We start from the raw sequence: 25811 nt of genomic DNA, 5'->3' as shown, positions 1-25811 counted from the left end.
TCAAGATACATCTCCTTTTAGCCCTGAAGGTTAAATTCTTGCCAGATCCTAAGAAATGTGAACCTATAAGAATATTCCTAGCCTCATAGTTTTAATCACTTCACCATATTATCAAGTGTATTCTTATCTCTAACTTTAAAATATTTTAGAAAATAATCTGTTCCAATGTTGAATAACCAAGTTAGTGATAATCAACATCTCTCAGTTCTAGATTTAATTTTCATGTTGGCATCCTAATCCCTTTATTTTCCTTTTGTTTGGATTTTTTGGTTTCTGTGACGTGGTAGAAGGAGAGTAAGTCGTATGAACAATCTTAAGTAAATTACATTCTATTTTTATAAGGCAACAGATTCATGTCTTTTAAAATAGATTTTATTAAATAACTACTTGGATAATAATTACAAAGGCTTTAAATAGAAATTCCAAGTAGTGAAAGACAATTTCCTTAAAAAAAAAAGACAAAATATCCATATTGTTTTGCTGCTTTATACACAGGAATGATTTATTTTACACATTAGTCACAACATTTAGCCTGTAAAAATTAAAAACATTTCTTAATATGTCTCAAAGGCAGAATGAATTCCATAATGATGTTTTCACATTAACCAGTATGACAAAGCAGAAAAAATTTAAGACTATGATAACAATTCAAAATAAAATTTACAAAACAGGCACTTGGAAGTCAGCTACTGTGTAATTTTCACAGTTGATGTTATCTGTACACATTTCATCAAAGGTTATCAACCAGTGAAGCCAATGTTCCTTTGATGCAGACTCACAAACAGGTTTAGGTTCCAAACACTGTGTTCTGGTTGTGATACATGCAAGACAGACCCTAAATAAGAAAAGTCTTCTGAAAGAAAAAGAAGAAAAACAAAAAGCAGCCAGGAATGAAAGCATTTACAAGCATTTGAATAAGGCCTTTAAATATTAAGTCAGTGTTTTAAACCCCTTCATTCTCAGGTAAGGGATTAAGAGGCCGAGAGAGAGATCGTCTGCGAGGGTGAGGATACTGGAGGTTGGCAGTGTCAGCATCGCAAGAGGGCTCTAGCAGAGGAGGAGGAGGAGGAGGAGGAGGAAGGAGCTGGGCATAACTGGACCATCTCGATCCAGCCCGTGGGGAATCCAGAGGGGGAAAGAAATACCTGAAACAACGGAGACAGGAACAAAACACCAAAACAAAACAAAACAGGAAAAAAAAAAAAAAAGAAAAGAAAAAACAAAACAGAAGAAAAAGAGAAAAGTAGTAAATACAAAGAGAACCAAAGAGGAGAAAACACATGCTGGAAAAAAAAGCTTTAGTATATTCATGCCAAACTAACAGAACATAATAGCACAAACCAAGACCCTTACTCAAATCAAGACTGCTTAAGCAATTATAGAAACTTGAAGGAAAGAAATACAATCTGTTAAAATATCAAAGAAATTATCAGTATGAATGTTACAAAGACATTAATTTTATAAATTTAAAACGTTGTCTAACCTCTCAGAAATATGTCTGATGCCATTCTGTAAACTGGCAATCTAATGTGCTTTCTCGCTAAGAGCAGTGCTCCATCTGTAGCAGCAGCAGGCACACGTTTTTTTAGTGCATACATGATACTGAAAACCAATTTGAATACACTTTCACATTGTATTTCCGGCTATTGCAACATACTTTTGAAGAAATACAATCATTAAATATACTTATTTTTCTGCAAAAACCTTAAAATAGCTACAGAATTTTGATATGTAAAAGGACTCAAAGAATTATTATGCCCTATTATCATTATTGCGCCACTGTATAACTTACCCGTAATACTTATGCATTTTAGCAAATGTAAAGATTTATAGCTATGTCATCAAGATCAGAGCCTTAGAGGACATGAACAAGCTGAAACAGCAAACTAAAGGAAGTCCTGAGACATGAGATTTGTAAGTTAATTTGCATGCACACTTTTAGCAAAACTATAACTGATTATATTTCCAAATTGTGTCTTGAAGGAAACTTTAAGCCATGAAATCACATCACAAAAATATACATGCACATATCAGAAACATTTAAGTCTTTAGTGAATATGAATTGGAAACATATAAAGCTGTTTCCATTTCCCACCAAATTATGAATAAAACAATACCAAACACTCCACTTGGCTACAAACTGTACAGTCAAATTACTTTCATCTTACTTAATACTACTTTGCTAATTTCCTCATTTACTACTACTTTTTAAATATTACAAAGGAATGACAGTTGTATGAAATAATATCATTTATAAAACAATTCTACAAAAGGTAAACAAATTAGCACTCAAAACAATCTTTATGAAAAATATTTATTCAATCTTCGAATTAAAATTATAAAAATTCATCATGTTTAGCTTATTTAGAAAACAAAAGAAATATATCTATATTCTCCAAATGGAATAAAATGGTATCTTCCCTCCTCCCAACCAGTTATAAGGATTTAACAATCCTTTAATTTTCAAATCCAACTGAGTTTCAGCAACATTTCAAAAAATTGTTTTGGTGACAATGTCTCAACAAAAAGCCTCTCCATTTAAATCTCAAGAGTTTCAAATAGTGTCAATAAACTGACTATACAAAAAAAATGATATCAACTGCATTTCTAAAGGCCTTTGGGGCTGCGTTTAGTAGTAAGCAGGCTGCTGGTGTGTCCTGGGAGAGGTCAAACGGCGCTGGGGAAGGGGGAAAGGAGCTGGCGTCCCATTCCTGTGTGCATGCAACAAGCAGCAAAACAGCAGAGTTACTCCAGTTAGCTTGTACTCAGCTGTGCTTTCTGTTAAAGGACATAATGCAAATGGAGAAGGGAAAATGCATCACAGATCTAACACAGATGGGTATCGGCACAATAAGAACACAGATCAAACACGTCAAAGCTATGTACGAAAGAAAACCGGCAGTACAGGCAGCCTCCTAAAGCCAGATTTAAAATATACACTCTAGTATTCTTTGCTTCATGAACTCATCTTTATAATCTGCCATCTTATGTGGCAACCTAAAATTGTTTTAATAGATGTAAAACTAAAAATCTCAGAATCAAGTAGCAAGACTTTCTTTTTCCTGTTTTTTATTTGTTTGTTTTGTTGTTGTTTTGTTTTGTTTCCTTTTTCTTCTGCAGTGCTGGGGATCAAACCAGGGCCTCATATTCATGACTTCTTTATAAAAATATAACAACATAATAATACTTGAAGAAACTTTAAATACACTTTTCTTCTTTTATTTAGGATCTAGGATGACAATAAGGGTAATGTGCAGAACCAAGCTACAGCACAATGACAGCACAAATCAGTTTGTGAAGACTTAGTTTTGACATTTCCTAAACTCCATTTCAAATTATCCAAAAGGGTATATTTAAAATAACTTTCTTATAAAGTCACATATTTGAAATTTGAATATGAAAACAAAATGATTCTTAGGGTTACATCAAGTTTTCTTTTGTTCTAAAGATTCTTTATTACGAGAAGCAAGAATCTAATAATATGCTAAATATTCTAAAAACTCAAGACCTGGAGTGTTATCATTTCCTCTTATAATCTACTTTAAAGTTTTAAACACAAAAGCCAAATCATTTAACTCACTCTCTTTTACAAAGCCTTAATGCATTTTATTCAAAATTTGTTTGACCTAATGTGAAAGCAGAAACTATATGCTCTAAGCACTAAAAAAACAGTGCTTATCCAGAACTAAAACCCTCACTATTAAACTATTTATTCTTCCTCTCACTGCTGCAGAGGCAAGGTAGAATATGAAAGCTGCAAACATTTCTCCTAACAGACCATTCAATTCAGAATATAGTTTAGTTTAATGGCCTCCCAACCTACCTATAAAAATTATGACCAAGTAAGCCAAATTCAGAGCTAACAACGTCAATTTTTAAATTCTAACACTAATAATTTGTACATTTTCTCATTCATCCTATAATTCATAAAACAGCATGCCTTTAGTATGATGACCAGAATGATTTAAAAAAGAAGACAACTTCTGATTTTTCCCACAGAACAGCCTACCTGCTAGTAGAAGATCCATTTAATGAGTTTTGAAGACTTGGAATATTTGAACCTAGGGAAGGGTTTGAGTTTCCTTGCTGAGAACTCCCATTGACTGGGCTCCCATTACCTTTCAAGATGCCAGTGCACTTCCAGTTGTCCATATAATTAGCTAAAAGAAAAACGGTCAAAGACATCAACATGAGTGATACCTGTGCACAGTAGCACAAATCCAGATTCATGTCCTCAAACGGAAATTAAAGAAATGAGACAGAAACTGTGGGCTACATTTCTTTCCAGGTAAGTATTAAAGACCTTTTGTTTTAGGTTCTGGGAATGGAACCCAGGGCCTCAAGCATGCCAAGCAAGTGCTCTACCACTGAGTTACACCCCAGCCCATTTTCTACTTTGTTTTATTTTTTTTTACCACATCATCATGTTATGAAGTTAATATCACAATAAAATCTCCATCTCTGTTATAACGAATCTGCATAAGGTAATGAAGATATCTTCTTGGTTATGTGGGGACCTGCTATCTTCACAGATGGATGTGAGCAGCAAACCCTTTGACTGTAGGTTGGACTGGCTTATCCAACATGGCCCTACAGTCAAAGAGCCCAGAAAATTCAAGTGAGGCTGCAGAGTCCTGACTGAGGCCCAGAGGAAAAATGACAGCACAGTTCTTTTAAAATCAAATGACACTGAGGAAAGGAAAATCTGGGCTATTTCTGCCACGGGAGGCCCAAGGTTTAGCCAGACTGCACTTCGAGAAACAATGGCCATTCAGTGTAGTGACACAATATGGCTATGCCAAGTACAGCATGCTGCCCACCATCGTGGTGTACAAACCACAGACTTTTCTCCTGCTGGATAAACAATCGTGGAAAAGTGCAGAACCAAGCTACAGAGACAAGTCTTGTCAACCACCCAGACCTAGCTCCCTCTCAGAATGCTACATGTAAGAAACTAAGAATCAGAGCCCCAGGACTGGGGTTGTTGCTCAGTGGTAGAGTGCTTGCCTAGCATGAGTGTTAGGCACTGGGTTGGATTCTCAGTACTACATATAAATAAATAAAAGTCCATTGACAACTAAAAAAAAAAAAAAAAAATCAGAGTCCCAAGAAGTCCCAAGAAAGGAGGTGGAGAGGACACTAGATTTAAGGACTGGTTGTCTAATGTAATTATGTAGTAAGAGATGACTTGAGTCCTATCCCAAGTTGGTAGAAGAGCCACACAAGTTACATATGTAGTAAATGGTATCTGTTTATTGATGATACTACATACTGTTACCATTATTTTTAAAAGTTGCCATGTTTATATATAAAGAAACAATTCCATCAGTCATTAAGTACTGTGAACTAAGTAATAAGATACTGATTTTAAAGGTGCTATAAAAGGTAATTCTTTTCAAAATATTTCAGAATTTACATTCCTCAATGAAAATTCTAAAAGCAAAATATAAAGCAATAATTACCCCTCCATGGAACTCTTCCTACCTTTCCACAGTCTTACACAGCCATCATCTCCTGAAGACGCCAGCACTGTTCCAGTTATATTCCAACTCACTCGCCAGACCTGAGAATTATGATTATCAAACTGAGCCACTATATGGATTTCAAATTTTGTTGGCCCACCAGAGGAAGTAAGTTCTTTCCTGTTAATTAAGGGAAAAAAAATTTTTTCTGAGGAATTCTGAAGGAAATTTTTAAATTTAATGATAAATTATATGTACTGTCCTAAATAAGAAAGACAAATGATCTCATGTACTTTATTTACCACATAATTTTATAGTAATTTGCCTATCTGTATACTCCCCTACCCCAAGCCCTTGAGCTGGTCAAGTGTGGCCATCTTTTTTTTTTTTGGTACTTGGATTGAATCCATGACACTTTATTACTGAGCCACAGCCCGAAGCCCTTGTTATTTCCTGTTTTGAGAAAGGGACTCACTAAGATGCTTGGGGCCTCACTAAGTTACTAAGGCTAGCAGCAAACTTTCAATCATCTTGCCTCAGTCTCCCAATTTCTGGAATTATATACCACACTCACTGCACCAGGCTGCTAGTGCCATTTTCATTTGATTCCCCCACAGGACCCAGAGTGATCCCAGCCCATAAATGATACTCAGAGACAAATAAGGATATTATTCCCCCAAATAAGGCTGAGGAATCAAATGCTTGATAATAATTAGCTGAAAAAGGAAGAAAAGCAAGAAGGGAAGAATGAAAAGAAAAAGAACTAAAACATTTCAAAATTAAAACTAGCGAGATTATTTGCAAAATGTCTCAATCTCAATGCTAATTTAGTTTTTCCTAAGTAGATGGCCACTTCTCATCTTTGGAACATTTTGTAGGGTACCAATTATATTTAGAGTACCAATTCATTGTACCAATTCATTGTTAGTATTAGCCTAAATAAAACAGTTGAGAATGTAAGTCTCCTCTCTTGACTCAATTCCCTATCCCAAAGAGTGACACAGTTACATATACAATGTTCATTAAAGAACCATTCTTCATTCAGATCATAGTTACCAATTCTCTCTTCCAAAGACAATTAGGGGGCAAGAGTATTTTCAAATGCATAATTGTTTCTAAAACTCACCTCACAGGCTTTAATGTAAAAATTCTGACATCTTTGGTTGCTATTGCTAGAATATGAAAAGATCTTCCCAAGTTTGGAGCAAACGCAATATCATGTACAGGATCAGTGACTGTCATGAGAGTTTCGGCTTTTGCATATTTCCTAATGAAAAAAACAATTTACATTAAAATTTCTGAAAATAAAATTTGCAAAACTCCACATCAAAGTACCTCAATTTTTTTCATTCTGCTCATAATCAAGGCATGTTCACCTCTGCAGTGGGCTTAATAGTGGTCCCCAAAAAGGGACTAAATCCTAACCCCCCAAACCTGTGAACTGGCCTTATTCGGAAAAAGGGTCTGTGTCTAAAGATCTCAGGATGAGTTCATCCTGAATTTAAGGTGGACCCTGAATCCAGTATTCACTGTCCTTTCCTAAGACAAGAGAAGAAACAGAGATGCAAAGAAGGCTCTAGTGAACAGAGGCAGAAACTGGAGTTACACCACCACAAGCCAAGAACTCCTGGAGCCGCAAGAAATGCCAAGGAGAACAGGTTTCAGGCAACGTACAGCCCTGCCAATGGCTTGATTTCAAATGTCTGGCCTCCAAAACTATAAGCAAACAATTCTGCTGGGCTGTTACTCAGTTTGGGGTAATTTGTTCTGGCAGCCCCAGGAAACCAATGTAACCTCCCAGGTTTACTCCTTTGATAATTTAACTTAAAACAGTTTAATAAAAATTTAACTAAAATTAAGTCTTGATTTAGGAACCATTGATATAGTTTTTAAGAAACAGGCCAGGAATTAGCTACATGCGTGAGTGTAAATTTAAAAAAAATAATAATAAAGCTGGGAGCAATGGGAATTTTTCACAAGGTGACTAAGGGAAACTGCCCAAGTCTAGTTCACTCTTACAAATCTATTTATCTACAGATAAAGGAGAACAGTGAGGAGCTGGCAGGTCAGTTTTCTACATACCCTCCGAAACAGCGGTGCTTCCCTGCCTTCTATACTTAAACCTTCTCACCCTGACACCTTTCAGAATACCTACCAAGCTAAAAAAACTCTAGTTCCTCTCTTTGAGCTCCTCTTTTTATAGACACAATCCCCTAAGCAGTCTCCACCATATGCTTGCCTCTACTGTGTGAGCCAATCATCAGCTGGCAGCTGGAAGTTTGCTGGCAGCTGGAAGTTTGCTGGGGCCCCTTCGGCTGTGGCTCTCAACAATCACCTAAGCAGTCTCCACCGTATGCTTGCCTCTACTGTGTGGTCCGAAGCTGCCTGGAAGCTTCTGAGAGATGTACACTCAGCACCACCACAAGCCCAAGCAATCAAGAACATGCATTTTAACAATATCCACAGATGACCTACCTGGACAGCAAAGTTTCTATGCTCATAGCTTTACTACCCATATACCAATCAATTCCCATATACACATATATGTGAATGAACATATGCGTGTATACATGTTTTCATATTCAAATTTACACACACACACACACACACACACACACACACACACACACACATGTGCATCTCACCTCCAATCCAGTCCCTTCTCCCAAAGACCAGATAAGAGGGAAGCATAGCACTAAAGAGCACACACATTAAGTCAGAGTGCCCATGTCCAAATCCCAGCCTGTTCAATCATGGCTATACTGTGACATTTAGTAAGAAGTCCTAAGGTAGGAGTGACACCAGCTTTGTGGCAGATTGTAAAGAGCCCAGGACCCCACTTTCAGGTGGTCTGGCTTTTGGAGTCTCCTCCCGACAAGTGCAGGCAAAACCAGCCCATGACTTGTGTTTAACCAAGGGAAGGAATGTGGAAAATTAACAGGATTACACTTGTGTGATCATATACACAAGCTAACAGTGCCCGTCTTGTGAGGAGACTCCCCTTGTCGCCTTGAAGAAGCATCTGCCATGCTGTGAGCTACCCCAGAAATGGTCCATGAGGGAGAAACAGTGACACTGTCAACAGCAAGTGAGCTCCCAAGTGTAGCCTCCCTGAACTGGGCCAAAGCAACCATGAGCTCATAAACACTACTAAGAGTGTGAAATTGCTGTGTAGCAACAGGTAACTATCTTAGCTTTCATGCCCATTTGTTCTTTAGATACTCCCACCTGGATGTCCCAAAGAAACCTCAAACTAAGTACTTCCGAAGTGAATGACCTCTCCCCTCATGTCGCATCCCATAGGCCCATCTCAGCAGGTGGCACTAACTATCAGCCACATTAGAAGAACTCATTGGAGCTGAAAGGGTCTCAGTAGTATCACTACACATCTTGGATGGGTCTCCTTAGGCCCTCCTCTCCACCACTGCCTTAGTACACACTCTCATGCTTTAACACAATGGAGCTATTTCATTAATTCCTCAATTTCCCTGGCTCCTGGTCTCTCTTCTAAACAGCTCCCAAGATCATCTTCCTAAAAGTTAAATACATGTGCCTCTTCAAGACCCTTCAGAACTAAAAGGAAAGAGGCCATGCTTGCCCTGGCCTGCTGGCATGCCTCTTCCACCCTGAACTTGCAGTATAATCTCTCACCGTGTTGTGCCATGCTCCTGATCTTTGCTCCTACTTCCCTTCCTTGTCTGTCTGCAGATCACCTTCCATCTTTCAAAACTGAGGCTTCAACACAATTCCTCCCACTTTACCTCTCTCAGGCTCACAAGACCTTCTTTTCTGCTCTCCCTGGCACATGCTTCAACCATCACAGCATCTTCAGCACTACACTATGTTCATCTGTATGCTAAAGGCTCTGAGCGTCACACATACAGGACTGTACTGTATTTTCTTTGGCTTAGTACAGTCCCTGATACTTGTAAAATGTCCTTGCAAAAATCTGACTTTTGATGATTCTGTTGTTGTTTAATGGACCTGAAATAAGCTATACTTCATTAATGGTTATCTAATATTTTTCCTATCTAAAGAAACCAAATGAGGGGCTGAGATTGTGGCTCAGCAGTAGAACACTTGCCTAGCACAGGCGGGACCCGGGTTTGATCCTCAGCACCATATAAAAATAAAGACCCTGTGTTGTGTCTACTCCTAAAAAATAAATGTTAAATAAAAAAAAAAAAAGAAAGAAAGAAAGAAACCAAATGAGTCTCAGTGGGAGTGAACAAAGTAATGAACAAAAAAAGACCTTGTTTCTGGTCTGACTCCCTATAAACTGGTTGTTTTACAATGTTGGTCTCTGTTTCTTCATTTGTAAAACAGTGCTAATAGAAAAGATGCCAACACTACTCATAGTATTCAAATTTCATAATGTACATTAAAGTATCCTGATCCTTTCCCCTTCTCCCTGACTACATTCAATCAGCCACCTGATCCTCTTGATACCACTCATCTCACACAGGCCATTTCTTTCTGTCCCAGGGCCACTACTGTACTACAAAGCCACTATAAATCCCCCGCCCTGGACTACTGAATCCATTCATATTGCCCTCACCTATGCAGATACTCCCATTCACATGACCACACGATTCTGGAAACCTAGACAGCAGGTCCTGCAGACCTGTGTCCTGCCTCCTCCTCCTTACCACCTCTCCCTTGTGCCTTTTGTGATATGTTGGCTCATATGTTGATTCCTGGGCCTTCCTACCTGCACTCTTCTCCACATGGAGGGATTCTGCCCTTCTTTATGGTTTTTTTTTTTTTTTGAGAGAGAGAGAGAGAGAGAGAGAGAGAGAATTTTTTTTTTAATATTTATTTTTTTAGTTATCGGCAGACACAACATCTTTGTTTGTATGTGGTGCTGAGGATCGAACCCGGGCTGCACGCATGCCAGGCAAACGCGCTACCGCTTGAGCCACATCCCCAGCCTGGGATTCTGCCCTTCTTATCTGACAGACTATACTCAGCCTGCAGATGACCCTTCCTGGCCCCCAAACTGGATTAGGGCTCCCCAGGTATAAACTGCTCAAACTCTAATTCTCTTAGGTCATAAAATTCGCCCTCTTTCTCAGTATTATTTCTGTTTTCCCTGCAAGATGCTAAATACTGAGAGAACAATTACCTTCCCCTCATGAACCTCAGATCATCAAATCCTAGACAGAAGTTGGCCTAATTCAGTTAATGAATAAAGGAAACATACTCTTAAATATTAAAGGCAACTCTGAACAGTAATTAACATCAAAGCAGTACTGACCTGGTGTTTTCGTTGTACTCAAAAATCTGAACCTTGGCCATTGCATTTGGACTACTGTCATCGCTGCCTACAGCAATCATTGGAGAATGAGCACGGGAGCTGAAATGAAGAGTAAAAACACTTCACATCATCATCAGGACAGTGGATTCAAGAATCACAAACTCAAGACCAGCTGAGCATCTGCACCTCAGTCTGGCCCTACTGACTTCCAGCTCCCTGCCACTCACCTCACAGCCACACCTTGCAGTATGTGTGTTTAAAGATGTCACACAGGGGACTGATGGGTCAAGCTGTACTGAATTATTTCTAAAAACACATTTTCTATTGCCTAGAAAGGAGCTTTTTTCCCCCAAAAGAGAAAGTTTCAAACATTCAACAGATTAAAAAAGATACCTAAGATGCCTCAGCAGTCTGTCCTCCTGCAGACATGCAATGAAGAGGTACCTACTATGGTGAACCTGACAACACAAAGTTCCAAATGCTTTGTACAAAAGGAAGAAACTCAGGCAGAAGGAGGAAGAGTAGGAAAGACTACCTCCTGGAAATCATGCTCCCATATCAGGCTCCCCTCAAAATTTGTGTGTAGGCAACTTCATTTTAGAAAAAGCAGATGATGAGTAATCAGAATGGCTCTACTAAAGTGAACTATAAACACTTTTCATTTTTATACCAAATTATAGTAAGGTATCAATTTCTTTTGCCTCCCTCAGCCAAATTAAACAATATCTCAGTAATACTCTTGCTTAACCTCTAGCCTCACTATTGTGATCGTTAACCTCTTCAAGCCAAAAGCAAAATGTGGTCATTAGGGGAAAAAAAAAAAAAAAAAACATAGTTCTTCATTACTAAAGCTTCAGGTAACTAGATCAAGTCTTCTAATGTAAGAAAATTAACAGTATACTACAAAGTGTTATGGTAGGAATTTAGAGTATTCCTGAGAACCAAACATGAGATTATTTTGCATAAACAACAAAGTTTTCAAGAAACAGATTATTACATCTGCATCTATACTGAATATATTACATTTGCATCTACAATGAATATTTACATAACCTAACGAAGAAAATCTAGCTACTACTTAATTTTTAGAATCAACTAGTAGTCCAAGAAAAAATAATCATACACATATTAAATGTTTACATAATATGTTAGAATATCATAAATCTTGTCAGTTATAAATAATATAATAAATACTAGAAAATAAAGGATCATGTGAGGTAGAAGCAAAATAAACTAACTTCTTTTTTAAGAAAAAAAACCAATAATGTATATCTAAAAAGAACAAATAATATGGGCATGGTAGCACACACATGTAATCTCAACGGCTCAGGAGGCTAAGCTGAGACAGGAAGATCAGGAGTTCAAAGCCAGCCTCAGCAATGGCCAGGCACTAATCAACTCAGTGAGGCCCTGTCTCTAAATAAAATACAAAATAGGGCTGGGGATATGGCTCAGCAGTTGAGTGTCCCTGAGTTCAATCCCTGGTACCAAAAAAAAAAAAAGAACAAATTTTTAAAAAGTGAAAACAATATATAACCTAAAAACTCATGTATCAGTAAGGAAAGATACAAATTTGAGATAATAATTACCAATATAACTAAAACAACTACCAACGTTACCACAAATAAAACATCTAATATTTACTAGTCTTATCGTGGGAGGTGGAAGGTTTTATGAAGGTGCTACATTCATCTTTCACAAGTGAGCATGAACACTGTCGCAAGACTACAGAGCAGGAGACTGGGTATAAGTAAATCATTTATAATGTAATATGACCACCAAGATTAAAGTCTAAAAACATAACTTCAACAATTTATTTTTAGAGGCCAAAGGAACTTTTGTACTCCTCTACATTACTTAAAAAATTTTTTACCAAGTGATTCTTACAATTTTTTAAAAGGTTACACACTACATAGCAGTTAAAAAGAAATGATATAAAAGAGCTTAATATACTTGTAGATGGGAAAATGCCCATGATGTACTTATCGTGTTGTGTGCCTACTATATCAGTGTATCTGGATGCATCTGCACATCTGTATGTTTATCAATACACCAAATATTTATTTGTATATACTCAGAAAATGCCCAGAAAGTTCAGAATATTTACAATGGCTAGCATCCTCTGTGGGGTAAAAACACAGGGATGAAAGACATGGCAGGGAAGAAAAGGGAAAATTTTAATTCAAGATCACATAGTTAAAAAAAGCATTTTTGAAAAAAATAAATCATCAAATCATTAGCTTAAAAATTATTAGCCTGGGCTGAGGCTGTGGCTCACTGGTAGAGCATGTGCCTAGCACATGTGAGCTGGGTTCACTCCTCAGAACCATATAAAAATAAAGAAATATAAATAAGTAAATAGGTATTGTATCCATCTACAACTAAAAAATATTTTTAAAAAATTACTATCCTGTTTTACTAGGATTATATTATCAGAGGTTTGATGGAGAAGCTTACCTTGAAGGGTTCCAAGAAATACAACTACAGCTTAGCTTACATGAGATCTCATGCTGCAGCGACCACTGGCTGAGATTCATAACGTCTGGTGCCTCGTATATTCTTACTATACCATCTGCTGAACAGGTCGCTAACATAAGACCCATATGTTTAGGAGCAAACTTCACATCAGTAACCGATGTTCTGCTGTCCACTAGAGTTGTCCTCTTCACCTGAAAAACAGTAATTATCAACCTAAATTATACACAAAAACAAAACATGGTACAGTGGAAAGAACATAGGCTTTAGAATCACATACAAAGTCCTTTGCAATTTACTAGCAATATAAACTTGAATAAGTTAGTAAAAGCTACCTGGGCCTCAATTTCCTACAAAGCACTTTGCAAAATACAACACACAAAAATCACTAACAAATTAATTACTATCTTTAAGGCAAAAGAAAGTCTGCCTTAGAAAGCCTAACTTTAGCCAAGGACACTAATGTATGCCTGTCATCCCAGCTATTCTAGAGGCTGAGGCAGGAGGATCACAAGTCAGAGGAAGAGCAGCCAGAGCAACTTAGCAAGATCAATTTTAAACAAAACTTAAATGAGGGACGTAGTTCAACACCAGAGCACTTGCTTGGAACGTACCACACTCTGGGTTAACTGACACAGTGCCACAAAAAGACAAAAAATGCCTAACTTTATTTTGTAAGCAATCTCTCTTAAGCACATTGTTCACAAAACTAGAAACTGTTAGAATTTACTATAGGTCACTTTGTCATGCAAGGCATGCTGCAAACAGTAATTAAATGAAGTAAGATCCTTAAACTATAGTAAATAGAAGGTTACAACATCTCTCAAGCATAAAGGACAGGTAACCCCACTGGACCAACCACATCTACTTTTAAGTGAAAGTATTTAAAAAACTAAGAAAATGAAGATGACATCATGATAATTACAGAATTCCAACATCACATTTTAAAAGCTATTTTCTGGAACCTAGATTACACAATATTTGCCCAAAACCATCAATAAAATTTAGAAAACAGTTTATTGTCTGTGATTATCAAAATACTTCTTAAAGACTCCCAATACTAAAAATTTCTAAAAAACAGTATCACATAGAAATCAAAGATAACCTCTTAGCAAATTCTTGTCTACATATTACTAAATAATTTATATCGAGACAAATAAAAAAAACTAAGTATACTAATTATAGTTACTTTAAATACAAATAAATACTCTGAAATTAAAAGAAAAATCCTTCAGATGCTAAAACTCCTAAAATTCTTTCTCTCCTCCTCAGTAGGCAGTCATTTGCCTTAGGAAGGCCCTAGTGCAAAAGCAATCAGAACAACCCCTGTCCCTATAGGAACAGTTGTAAAAAGAATATTGTTCAAGCAACAAAGTGACAGTAATTAAAATAGAGTGGTAAGAGCATAAGGAGACAGACAAACCAAGAAAACAAAATTTAGTTCAAAAACAAATCGTCCTTATAGGGTCAACTGATTTTACAAGAAGACTGCCAAGACAATGTAAAAAGAAGAAAGGCCAGTCTGTTCAAAAACTGGTTTGGGGGAAACTGAATATTCACATCTAAAAGAATGAATGTGGACCCTATCTTATACCGTATTCAAAAATTAACTCAGCTGAGTGTGGTGGTGTACATGTATAGTTCCAACTACGCAGGAGGCTGAGGCAGTAGATTGCTTGAGCACAAAAATTAGAGGGCCCTGATCTTAATCCCTGGTTTAAAAAAAAAAAAAAAAAAGAGAGAGTGAAAAAGCAACCCACAAATGAAGAAAAATATTTACATATCATATATCTGATAAGGGATTAATACCTAAAATATATAAATAACTACAACTCAGTAACAACAAAATGCATTATTCAATTAAAAAATAGGCAAAGGATTTGACAAATATTTCCCTCTGTAAGATATACAATTAGCCAACAAGTACATGAAGATTATCAACATCATTAATCATTAGGAAAATGACAAAAAAAACATAATTAGACACGACTTCATATTCTCTAAGACAACTCCAACACTTATTTTCTATTTTTGTTGTTGTTGTTGTTCAACTCTCTAACAGACTGAGGAACTTATTAAGCAGCCCACAGATTATGTTCTTGTCCAAAATCAATTGTCCAATCAAGGCAGAGTTAGAATTTAATTGATGCACATAAAAGAGAGTATATTTTGTAGAGCAAAAACAACCACAAAAGAGAGAGGACCTTGGGGTGTGGCTTAGTGGTAAAGCACACGCTTATCACAAGTAAGGACCTAGATTCAATCCCCAGCATCAAACACACAACAACATACACACACACACACACACACACACACACACACACACACGTAACCACAAAATAGAAAAAAATAAATTTTCAAAGATTTTAGAGTGTGGGAAAAGTTATATACTAATTACCATATGAAGCACAAAATCAAACATAAATCAAGTACTCTGGCTTCATCATCATAATTATAATTAATGCCAAAAGTGCTCCTAAGTATCATTTCAGGCCTAAGATAAAATTAAATAAACAAGTAGGAGAAAAACACAGAAGAAAAGACAGTGGAACTGGTAAATATAGAGGAAGGGGTGGGGTTTTATCAAGTACCCAAGATATTCTTAAAAGGTGGTCTCCACCCCAGGAACACCACCAGGAGTCTTACCCAGTGACTCTGTCCTCGCAATTTGTCATTGGATTCTCCTACTATTTCTTCCCATACAGCAGCTGTTCGGTCAAAAGAACAGGAAGCCAAAACCTGTCCAAATTCAGGATGGGCCCATGTCACACGCCACACCGATCCACTATGTGTCTGGGGTATTAAAAAAAAAAAAAACATAGTTAATTCATATTTCATACAAAGTTTGACAAGGCTTTACTTGAGAAAACAATAGATATTTTTACTTTAGTAAGAGGAAAAAAGCTAGTTTATTTAATATTTTAATGAAAAGTTAAGTTCTATAATTTTTTAACCTTTAGAAGATATTCTTTACTTGGAACAGTGGCCCCTAAAGTTGTTCTCCTAATATTTTACTAATAAAGACAAACCCAACTGGACAAAGTTCACTGTTTCCTGTGTCCATAACAGCAGTCTTGCTTCAGAGGTTGGCTTTATGAAGTTTAGAAACAGATTCTACCAGTCCACAATTTTTTACTTGCCAATTCTTTCTACAGGACACATCAGCCTAATAAATAAAATGGGATTAACCAAAATTATCTGCTACACAATCCATAGAAACAGAAAGTAGATCAGCAGTTACCAAGGGCTGGGAAAGGACACAGGGTTTCTTTTTTTTTTTTTTTTTTTAAAGAGAGAGTGAGAGACAGAGAGAGAGAGAGGAGAGAATTTTTTAATCTTTATTTTTTAGTTTTCAACAGGCACAACCTCTTTGTTTGTATGTGGTGCTGAGGATTGAACTCGGGCCGCATGCATGCCAGGTGAGCGCGCTACCACTGAGCCACATCCCCAGCCCCCACAGGGTTTCTCGAGATGATGAAGATGGACTGGAATTATCAAGTGGTGATAGGTGCAGAATTCTGACTATCTCTAAATTTACACTTGACACAGGCTTTTTTCCTTCTTCTTTGTGGTAATGAGGATAGAACCCAAAGCCTATTTCATGCTAGCCAAGTGCTCTGCCACTAAGCTATACCCTCAGCCTCCCGGAATTGTATACTTTTTAAATGGGTGAATATTGTGGCATACAGATTATAACAATAAAGAAAACCACTATTCTGGTTTAAAAAGAATTATTTGAGGCTGGCTGTGTAGCTTAGTGGTAAAGTGCTTGCCTAGCATGTGCAAAAGAAAGGACCTGGGGTGTGACTTAGAAAAGCCAGGTTCAATCCCCAGTCCAATAATAATAATAGCAATGATAATAAACTTGATTCAAAAGCCTAACAGTATATAAAGACTGTAGCAACAAAATGTTTAAATGATTCTAACTGATATCTGGTTAAATATGAGAAATCAAAATCCTTAGACCCTGAGAAAATACAGATAGATGTTCATCAACCTACAGTGGTTCAAACTGATACTTCAAACTGTGAGGTTTGATCTTTTCCCAAAAAAACGACACATAACATCAGCCTCTTAAGACAATACAGTTACCAGTCAGCCACACCATCCAGAAAGGAGATAACAGACAGTTTACAGGGCACTCGCAGCCAAGCGAGGATGTCAGGTAGGCTGGGTCTATTCGTGCACTTTCTATAGTCAGTAGCAGAAGAACAGCTACATGGTAACAGCTGTTGCAGTAATTCACTTGCAGGTCAGCATGGGAAAACAAAGAAGAAGAAGAAGCAGAGCAAGCAAAGCAGCAGCAGAAAAAAAAGTCCTTTATTGTGTACAAGCAATCTTTTTATAGTATTGTGAACAAAGAAGGCAGCCTTCCAACATCAATGAATCAGGTCTTTCAGCTAATTAAACTTAGCACACAGAAGTTTTACTTTCTAATCAGAAGTGACCCGCTTCTCATGGCTAATCTACTCTCAGCCTGGAGTATGCTGAGCTCTGCTCTTTGTTTTGAACAGATAAAAAATTTTTCTCAGCGCCCTCCTAGCCCACTTGGCAGAACATCCCGTTTGCAGGCAAGTTCTCCCAAGGTCAGCAGACACCTCGTTTTTAAGCATGTCTGTGTTACCTATCTAAACCTTGAAGAAGCCTCTCGTTTGTGAGCAGACTCTCCCAGGGACAGCAAACATCTCGTTTTCAAGCATGTCCGCTATTACTTTATCTAAACCTTGAAGGAGCCCCTCGTTTGCGAACAAGCCCTCCCAAGGACAGCAGACACCTCGTTTTCAAGCATGTCCGCTGTTGCCTTTCTATATCTTGACAGAATATCCTGTTTGCAGGCAAACTCCATCAAGGACACTAATAGTAACGCAGTCACATCTGATTCTCTACAAACAGCAATTGTACACTCTGCACCCTTCTCATCCAGCTTGCTCTAGTCCTTTATGCTTTACCTTCAATTCTCATTCAGAGTTACTATGGAAAAAATGCACTAACACAGAGGATTTTATTAAATGTTAGGTTCCTAATAAACACATCTAACTAAAGAATAAAGTGTGTACAAAAATATTCACAATAAAAAAAATTCATCAGTTAAGCAAAACAGGTAATATTTATTATTTATACAGCCTTTAAAAACATAGGGAAGTATTTTTAAAACATATTATTAGACTAAAATCCCAGAGACTCAGGAGGTAAGGCAGGAGAATGACAAATTCAAGATCAGTCTGGACAACTTAGTAAGACCTTGTCTCAAAATAAAATAAGAAAAGGTCTGAAGATGTACCTTGGTGGTAGAGCACTTGCCTAGCATGCTCAAGCCCGTGGGTTCAATCCCCAGCACCACATTAAAGTGTGTGTGTGTGTGTGTGTGTGTGTGTGTGTGTGTGTGTCTCCAAAGAGATAGCACTTCATGCCCACTAAAAAAGCTAATAATAAAAGAGAAGATGGGTACTGCAGTACCTGCCTGTAATCTCAGATACTGGGAAGCTGAGGCAGAAGGACTGACAATTTGAGGCCAGCCTAAGGCAATTTAATGAGATCCCATTCCCCCCAAAACAAGTAATAATAACAACAACAACAACAACAATAATAATATCAACTGTAGGAAACAATGTAGAAACTATAACCCTCATATATCATTTGTGGGAATATAAAATAACTCAGTCACTTTGGAAGATTTGGCAGCTAAAATTAAACATATACAGCCTAGCATCTGCTCAAGAGAAATAAACCCTAAACATCTACTCAGGAGAAATAAAAACATATATCCACACAAAGGCCTGCATGGCACATTCTTAACAACACTATGGTAGTCTGGATCTCAAACATCCCCAAAAGCCCATGTGCTGGAATGGAAGCCTGTTCCCTCAGAGGTGCTACTAGAAAGCAGTGGAATTTTAAGAGGTGAGGCCTGGTGTGTGGCCCTTCTGTCACAGAAGGTATGCCCTGGAGGACAACCTCTTCTCTCTCAATTTGCTCCCTGGCCTCAAGATGGGTGGCTGTGCTCCAATATATTTCCGTGCCATGATCTACTGCCTCACCACAGGCCCAAAAACAATGGTCCAACCAACCCCCAGAGCCAGTTACTTTTCTCTTTTGTTCTAACTAGTTATACCTGACAGGAGAATGCATTTTGACATTGTACACAAATGGAGCATAACTTCTCATTCCTCTGGCTGTACACAATAATCACACCAGTTATGCAATTTTTCTCTTATTATTACCTTAGGTGTTTTAGTATGTGTTGTGTTGAATAAACATAAATTATTCATGACAGACAAAAACTAAAAACAATTCAAATGTTCATCAGCTGATCATTAGATAAACAAAATGTAGCATATTTACACCATCGACTGACTATTCAGCTTTAAAAGGAACCAATTACTGACACTACATAATGCAGATGAACCTCAACAGGCTAAGGGAAAGCAGTTACCCACCAAGAAAGCAGTTACCCACCAAGAACTAAATATTTAAAGATTCCATGTACATGAAATTTCTAGGAAAGATGAAACTGTAGATCAGCAGTTGCTGGGAGTCTGGAATGGGACTAGGGACTAACTGTAAATGGGCAAAGGGAAATTTCTAAGCTAATGAAGTATCCTAAAGCTGGACTGTAATGATGGCTCCACATTCATTTAAATTTACTAAATCTCACTGAATGTACATTTAAAATTGATGACCCTTTAAGTTATGAAAAACTCTTGAGTAAAAGTGTTTTCATTTTTTTTAAAGAGAGAGAGAGAGAGAGAGAGAGAGAATTTTTTTTTTTTAGTTTTCTGCAGACACAACATCTTTGTTTGTATATGGTGCTGAAGATCAAACCCAGGCCACACGCATGCCAGGCAAGCATGCTACGCTTGAGCCACATCCCCAACCCCAAAGGTGTTTTCATTTTTATTTTATTTTTTTTTTTTTTTACCGTACTGGAGATTGCACTTGGGACCTCAAGCATGCTAGGCAAGTCCTCTACCGCTGAGCTAAACCTCCAGCCCTTTTTTAATTTTTGAGATAGGGTCTTGCTATGTTGCCCAGGCTGGCCTCAAACTTGCAATCCTACTGCTTGGCCTCCCAAGCAGCTGAGATTACAGAGATATTCCACCATCTCCAGCTAAAGGTGCTTTAATTGAAAAATAAATTTAAAAAAAAATCAATAAATAAAACTAAGCCAGGTACGATAGCTCACACCTATAATCTCAGTGACCCAGAGGCTGAAGCAGAAGGATCTCAAGTTCAAGGCCAGCCTCAGAAATTTAGCAAGACCCTAGCTATTTAGCAAGCTCAGCTATTTAGCAAGACCCCGTCTCAAAATAAAAAATAAAAAGAGCTGGGGACATACCTCAGTGGTAAAGCATCCCTGGGTTTAATTCTCAGTACCAAAATAAATAAATAAATAAATGAAAACTACATATAAAACATCACAACTATTAAAAATATGTCAGGGGCTGGGGTTGTAGGCTCAGAGGTAGACTTCTGGCCTAGCACATGTGAGGCACTGGGTTGGATCCTCAGTACCACATAAAACCAAATAAATATTGGGCTGGAGTTGTGGCTTAGTGGTAGAGCGCTCACCTAGCACATGTGAGGACCTGGGTTTGATCCTCAGCACCACATAAAAATAAGTTAATAAAATATACTGTGCCCAACTACAACTAAAAAATAAATATTTTAAAAAATAAATAAATAAAATAAAGGTGTTATATCCATATACAACTAAAATATTTTTAAGAAAATATATGTCAGGGAGAAAGGTAAAGAAACATGCTGAAATGCTAATACTACTCATGTAGAATGAAAGAGAATTACATATTTTCTTATTCCTAAATTCTCTGAGGGCTGGGGTTTTAACTCAGTGGTAGAGCCCTTGCCTAGCACGTGTAAGGCACTGGGTTCGATCCTCACTACCACATAAAAATAAAATAAAGACATTGTGTCCATCTATAACTTAAAAAAAAATTTCTCCAAAACATATTTCTAGTTTCTACCGGAGCTACTCAGAGCCTGCATTTTTAAAATGCCCACCTGTAAATGCTAACCAAAAATATCTTTTTCAGACAGAATTTCATTCCACAGGTTTCTACATTGTAGCCCTAAATTTAAGTTATTTTTTGAGTTGAATAACCTGACTTTTCTCTATAGAGTTGTGTCACTAGATAATGTTCTATTAATGAGAGATATCAAACATGCTTCATTTGTATTTGACTTTTAATTCTAGAGGTTATGGGGATGCATTTGCTCGCCACAGGAACAAAAGCCAGCAATGTTCCTGTGATGAACAAAAAATCCTTACTCTCATTCCTGACTATGTAATTACAAAAAATAAATATGTATGCAAAACATATTTATATTATTTTAATAGTAAAAAATGAATAAAATATATTTCCAGGAAAAGAACTATGCATAAATTTTATAATTTTCCCAAAGTTGAACAGCAACTCATTGATACAACCAAATAGTAAATATTTCTTTTTCTTTTTTTTTTTTTTTTGTACTAGGGATTGGACCCAGGGGCTCTTAACCACTGAGCCATATTCCCAGCAATTTTCTGTTTTGGGATGGGGGTTGCCAGAGACTGAACTCAGGGGCACTTGACCCTGAGTCACATCCTCAGCCTTATTTTGTATTTTATTTAAAGACAGGGTCTCACTCACTTGGGGCCTCACTAAGTTGCTGAGGCTGGCCTTGAACTTGAATCCTTCTGCTTCATAATCCTCCTGCTTCAGCCTCCCAAACTGCTGGGATTACAGGTGTACACTACCACGCTCAGCTATTTCATTTTTTTAATTGCTATATTTTCACAGTAATTAAATACTTACCTTCCAGCTAGCAGTACAATGCCAATCTCCACTTTCACTTTTATCCCAGACCTATGAAAAACAAAAGGCAGATATTTTATGCAAAGAATTTCCACAAATAAGCTATATGACTGAATCAGTGACTAGGCAAAGAGGGGAAAATAAACTTCACAAAAGAATAAAACCTGTAAGGAAATGTTCCTTCAATCAACTATTGATTGATTAAGAACCTTGAATGTGTCAGGCACTGGGCCAAGCAAGACTGAGGGATCCAGGAACCCAAGCTCTAACAGGTAACAGAAACAATTACCATTACAGTCAATTTTCTTTTTTTTTTTTCCTTTTTGTTGATGTGCCAAAGATTGAACCCAGAGCCTTATGCACTCTAGGCCAGCACTCTGCCACTATGTTACACCCTGGGCCCTCTGTTCTCATTACGAACAGTAGTTACATTCTGTAAAGTTGCCTTGACTTCTGCATCACTGCTCCTAAGGGAAATGCAGGGTCAGGCTTCTGCTTGCCTCTAGTCTTAACATTTTCATCAACTAATCAAAATACATTGTTGATTCATCACATTGCTCTTGGCCAGCAAAAACACTGCAATGTGGGCCTGAGGGAGGCTTTTCTTGGTAAGGTTTGTCACAGCCTGCCTGCGCTTAGGAACAGTAAGCAGCACTTCAACACTACACCATTTCAGGCTATAAGATCACTAATAAAGAACAAGACACACAAAAATCATGGCACTAAAGGAACATACTAAGAATTTGTTCACAGTGTGAGTCAAAACACAAACAAAGTGTCTGTCACCTTGTTCTACCTCAGCTAAAACAGTATGTCTAGGAATTTAAACATTTTACCATTCTCCAAGTCTGTAAATGAATGGAAAAGCACAAGTGGGTACAAATAAATTTTAGTTAATAAGAAAATTCACAAATAAAGACTCCATAAATAACATGGATCAACTGTTTATATAACAAAAGTTAAAGTAAAATATTGAATTTTATTATACTCTAAAGTTATAGATTAGTTTGAAAAAAAAAAAAGTGCCAATTTAACCTGTGGAAAAAAATGTAATAGGAGGCTGAGGTTGTAAACTCAGTGGTAGAGCACTTGCCTAGCATGTGTGAAGAAGCACAGGGTTCAATCCTCAGCACCACATAAAAATAAAAAATAAAAATAAATAATACAAAATGTCGATCTACAACTAAAAAATATATATTAAAAAAATTCTATCAAATCAATACTCACCCTAGAAATGTAATGTGGGTTGGGAATATAGCTTAGGGTTTTACCTAGCATGTGCCAGGCATAGATCTGAGCTCCAGCACTACAGGGGGAGAAAAAAACGAGGTGCAAAAAGGCAATTTTCCAGTAATTTTTAAAAACTTTTAAAATATTTGCTAACTTCTTTTAGAATATTTGCTAACTTCTCTTCTGGAATTAAACTAAAGAAATAATTCAAAATACATAATATGCTAAGTTAATGAAGTTTTTATTGACATCTGACAGACAACCTACAAACTGAAGGATCAACTAAAAGATCCAGTACTAAGCAGATGATGAAAAAACTGTATGGTCTGTTCAGTTAACAGATATTACTTATGCCATTAGGAATGGTAATGGTTGAAACAGTGCAGCAATAATGGAACAAAAATTTTTTTACATTAATTTTTTAAAATATCAAAAGAACAGAGACTACCAATAAATATTAACAAGTGTTGAGATAGCAATGAAACTATAAGTAACACTTTTTTTTTTTTTTTTTGGTGCCAAGAATTGAATCCAGAAATGCTAACCACTGGACCCTTTTTATATTTTGAGACAGGGTCTAACTAAGTTGCTTAGGGCCTAAGTTACTGATGCTGACTTTGAACTTGTGATCCTCCTGATTCAGAGTCCTGAGCAGCTGGGATCACAGGCATGTGCCACACTGCACGTAGCTATACGTAACATTTCTAAAAGTGAAGTATATCATTTTCACAAATAAATTATATGTGTGTATATTGATATGGCTCTTTAGTAGAAAAAAAGTACTCTGGAAAAAAAAAATGGGTATTAGGCCAGAAAATAATGAAAAGAAAAAAAAAAACCTAAAAACTCATGAAATATAAACCCCTGTACTTTGCTGTTATTTTCAGTTAAGACTTTCTGTAAAAATAACACCCTTCCCACACAACCTTTCTATAAATCAATAAAACAAGGCTGTCTGTTTTATTCTGAGGCTGTCATACAGAGCATAAACTCTCTCCCCTATATATTTAATCAATATGCCTACATTATTCATATCATCCAATTTATGACAGCTATATACATGAGGATGTATACCCAAAACAGGAAAACAGGAACTAGGAGATAGTTGCACATCAATATTCACAGCAGCCACATTCACAATAGACAAAAAGTGGATGGATGAAATGAATAAGGGAAATGTGATCAATACACACAACAAATTATTATTCATCTTTAAAAAGGAATGAAGTTCTGACATATGCTACAATATAGATGAACCTTGACAATACTATGTTATGAAATACATCAGACATAAAGACTATGATTCCATTTATATGAGACACCCAGAATAGGCAAGTTCATGAAGCAGAAGGGAGGACAGGAGTTGCTGGGAGCCTAGCTCCTGTCAGGATGGTGGAGAGCTTCTGCAGCGACAGCGGCTGCAGAACGGGAACGCTGTTTAATGTCACCAAACTGCACGCCTTGAAATGGTTATATTGTTAACCACATAGACACTTCTCCCAGTGATATTAGACCGTTCCAGTACTGCAACACTGGCTCCTCGATGGGTAACTGGGTGTTACAATTTGACCTTCAAGAGATCACTGGTATCAAACTTGAAGGCGAAAAAGGAGGAAAAGCTGTCCTTAGATTTCCAGGCACTCTGGAGCTGTCCAGAATGCAAATAACCTACGCTCCACATTTTATCTCCAGGACAGTACCCTTGATCTCCAGGGACCCAAGTCCCAGAGCCCTGCGGACTCTGAGAACGGTGTCCAGGGAACGTGGAGAAACACTACAACTCTGGACCCCAGGAGGGACCGTGGCTGGGACTGCAAGTGGCTTTTCACGTTTCTTTCTTGGGAAACAAAGCGAGCACTGATCCGAAACTCGCTGAGGACCAGGTCCCCTGGTGAGGGCCACGGCGGTGGAGACTCTCCACAGACGGACCTCGCTACCGCAACGAGGCAGGCGCCAGCCCAGGCCCGGCCTCCCCGCTCCGAGGCCGCCCCTTGACGCCGGAAGCGCGGCCCACGCCTGCGCCCTGGCGCCCCGCGGCGTGAGCGCGCACGTGGCGAGACACCGGCCTGCGCAGGCGCGCCGGAAGCCCAAGGACAGAGCGCAGGCCTACGGCGCGGCCGGGACTCCACAATACCGGGCGCGGAGGGCCTTCGCCGCGTCCGGACCCCCACGCAACCTGCCCGCCGCCCCGGGAGCGCCGGGCCTCGAGCTGGGTGGCGTGCCCTAGAGTTGGGACAAGTCCCCTTTCTCCACGCCGGTCTCCCTCCCTCTCCCGCTGGACGAGGCGCCGCGCGCACCTTGACGCTCTGGTCGCTGGAGCAGGTGGCCATCCGCCGTCCGTGGAAGTCGAAAGAGACATCGTGGATGAGATCCTTGTGGTCCGCCGCGATGCTGCGCGCCACAAACATGGCTTCCGACGACGCGCCTCCTCCGCCAGCCCCTCCCGCCTCCGAAGAGGGCGACGGCGGCGGCGGCGGCGCGTGGCCCGCAGGCTCGGGGACCTAGCCGCCGAGGCGCCTCCTTCGGCCCGCTCGCCCCGCCCCCACCCGCTCGGTCGCCTCGAGCTCGGCTGGC

General features: G+C 38.3%; 1 protein-coding gene across 2 annotated transcripts; it reads right to left on the bottom strand.

The window, feature by feature from the left end:
* Positions 1–354: 354 nt before the first annotated feature.
* Seh1l (SEH1 like nucleoporin) lies at positions 355–25786 on the bottom strand. Of its 2 annotated transcripts, none has more exons than XM_078030491.1 (9): positions 25535–25786; positions 22008–22058; positions 15841–15987; positions 13177–13388; positions 10720–10818; positions 6589–6729; positions 5485–5642; positions 4010–4160; positions 355–1145 (listed from the first exon to the last, which is right to left on the bottom strand). In XM_078030491.1, exons 1-9 carry the CDS (start codon positions 25643–25645, stop codon positions 944–946), a joined length of 1272 nt encoding a protein of 423 aa, XP_077886617.1. In that variant the 5' UTR covers positions 25646–25786; the 3' UTR covers positions 355–943. The 2 variants fall into 2 exon arrangements, with proteins under 2 accessions (XP_077886617.1, XP_077886618.1); XM_078030492.1 differs by lacking the exon at positions 355–1145 and adding an exon at positions 1194–2778.
* Positions 25787–25811: the final 25 nt, after the last annotated feature.

This window comes from Ictidomys tridecemlineatus, chromosome 13 (assembly GCF_052094955.1).
Source record: "Ictidomys tridecemlineatus isolate mIctTri1 chromosome 13, mIctTri1.hap1, whole genome shotgun sequence".
NCBI lineage: Eukaryota > Metazoa > Chordata > Mammalia > Rodentia > Sciuridae > Ictidomys > Ictidomys tridecemlineatus.
Note: the sequence above shows the minus strand (reverse complement) of the source record. Positions and strands in the feature narration are given on the sequence as shown.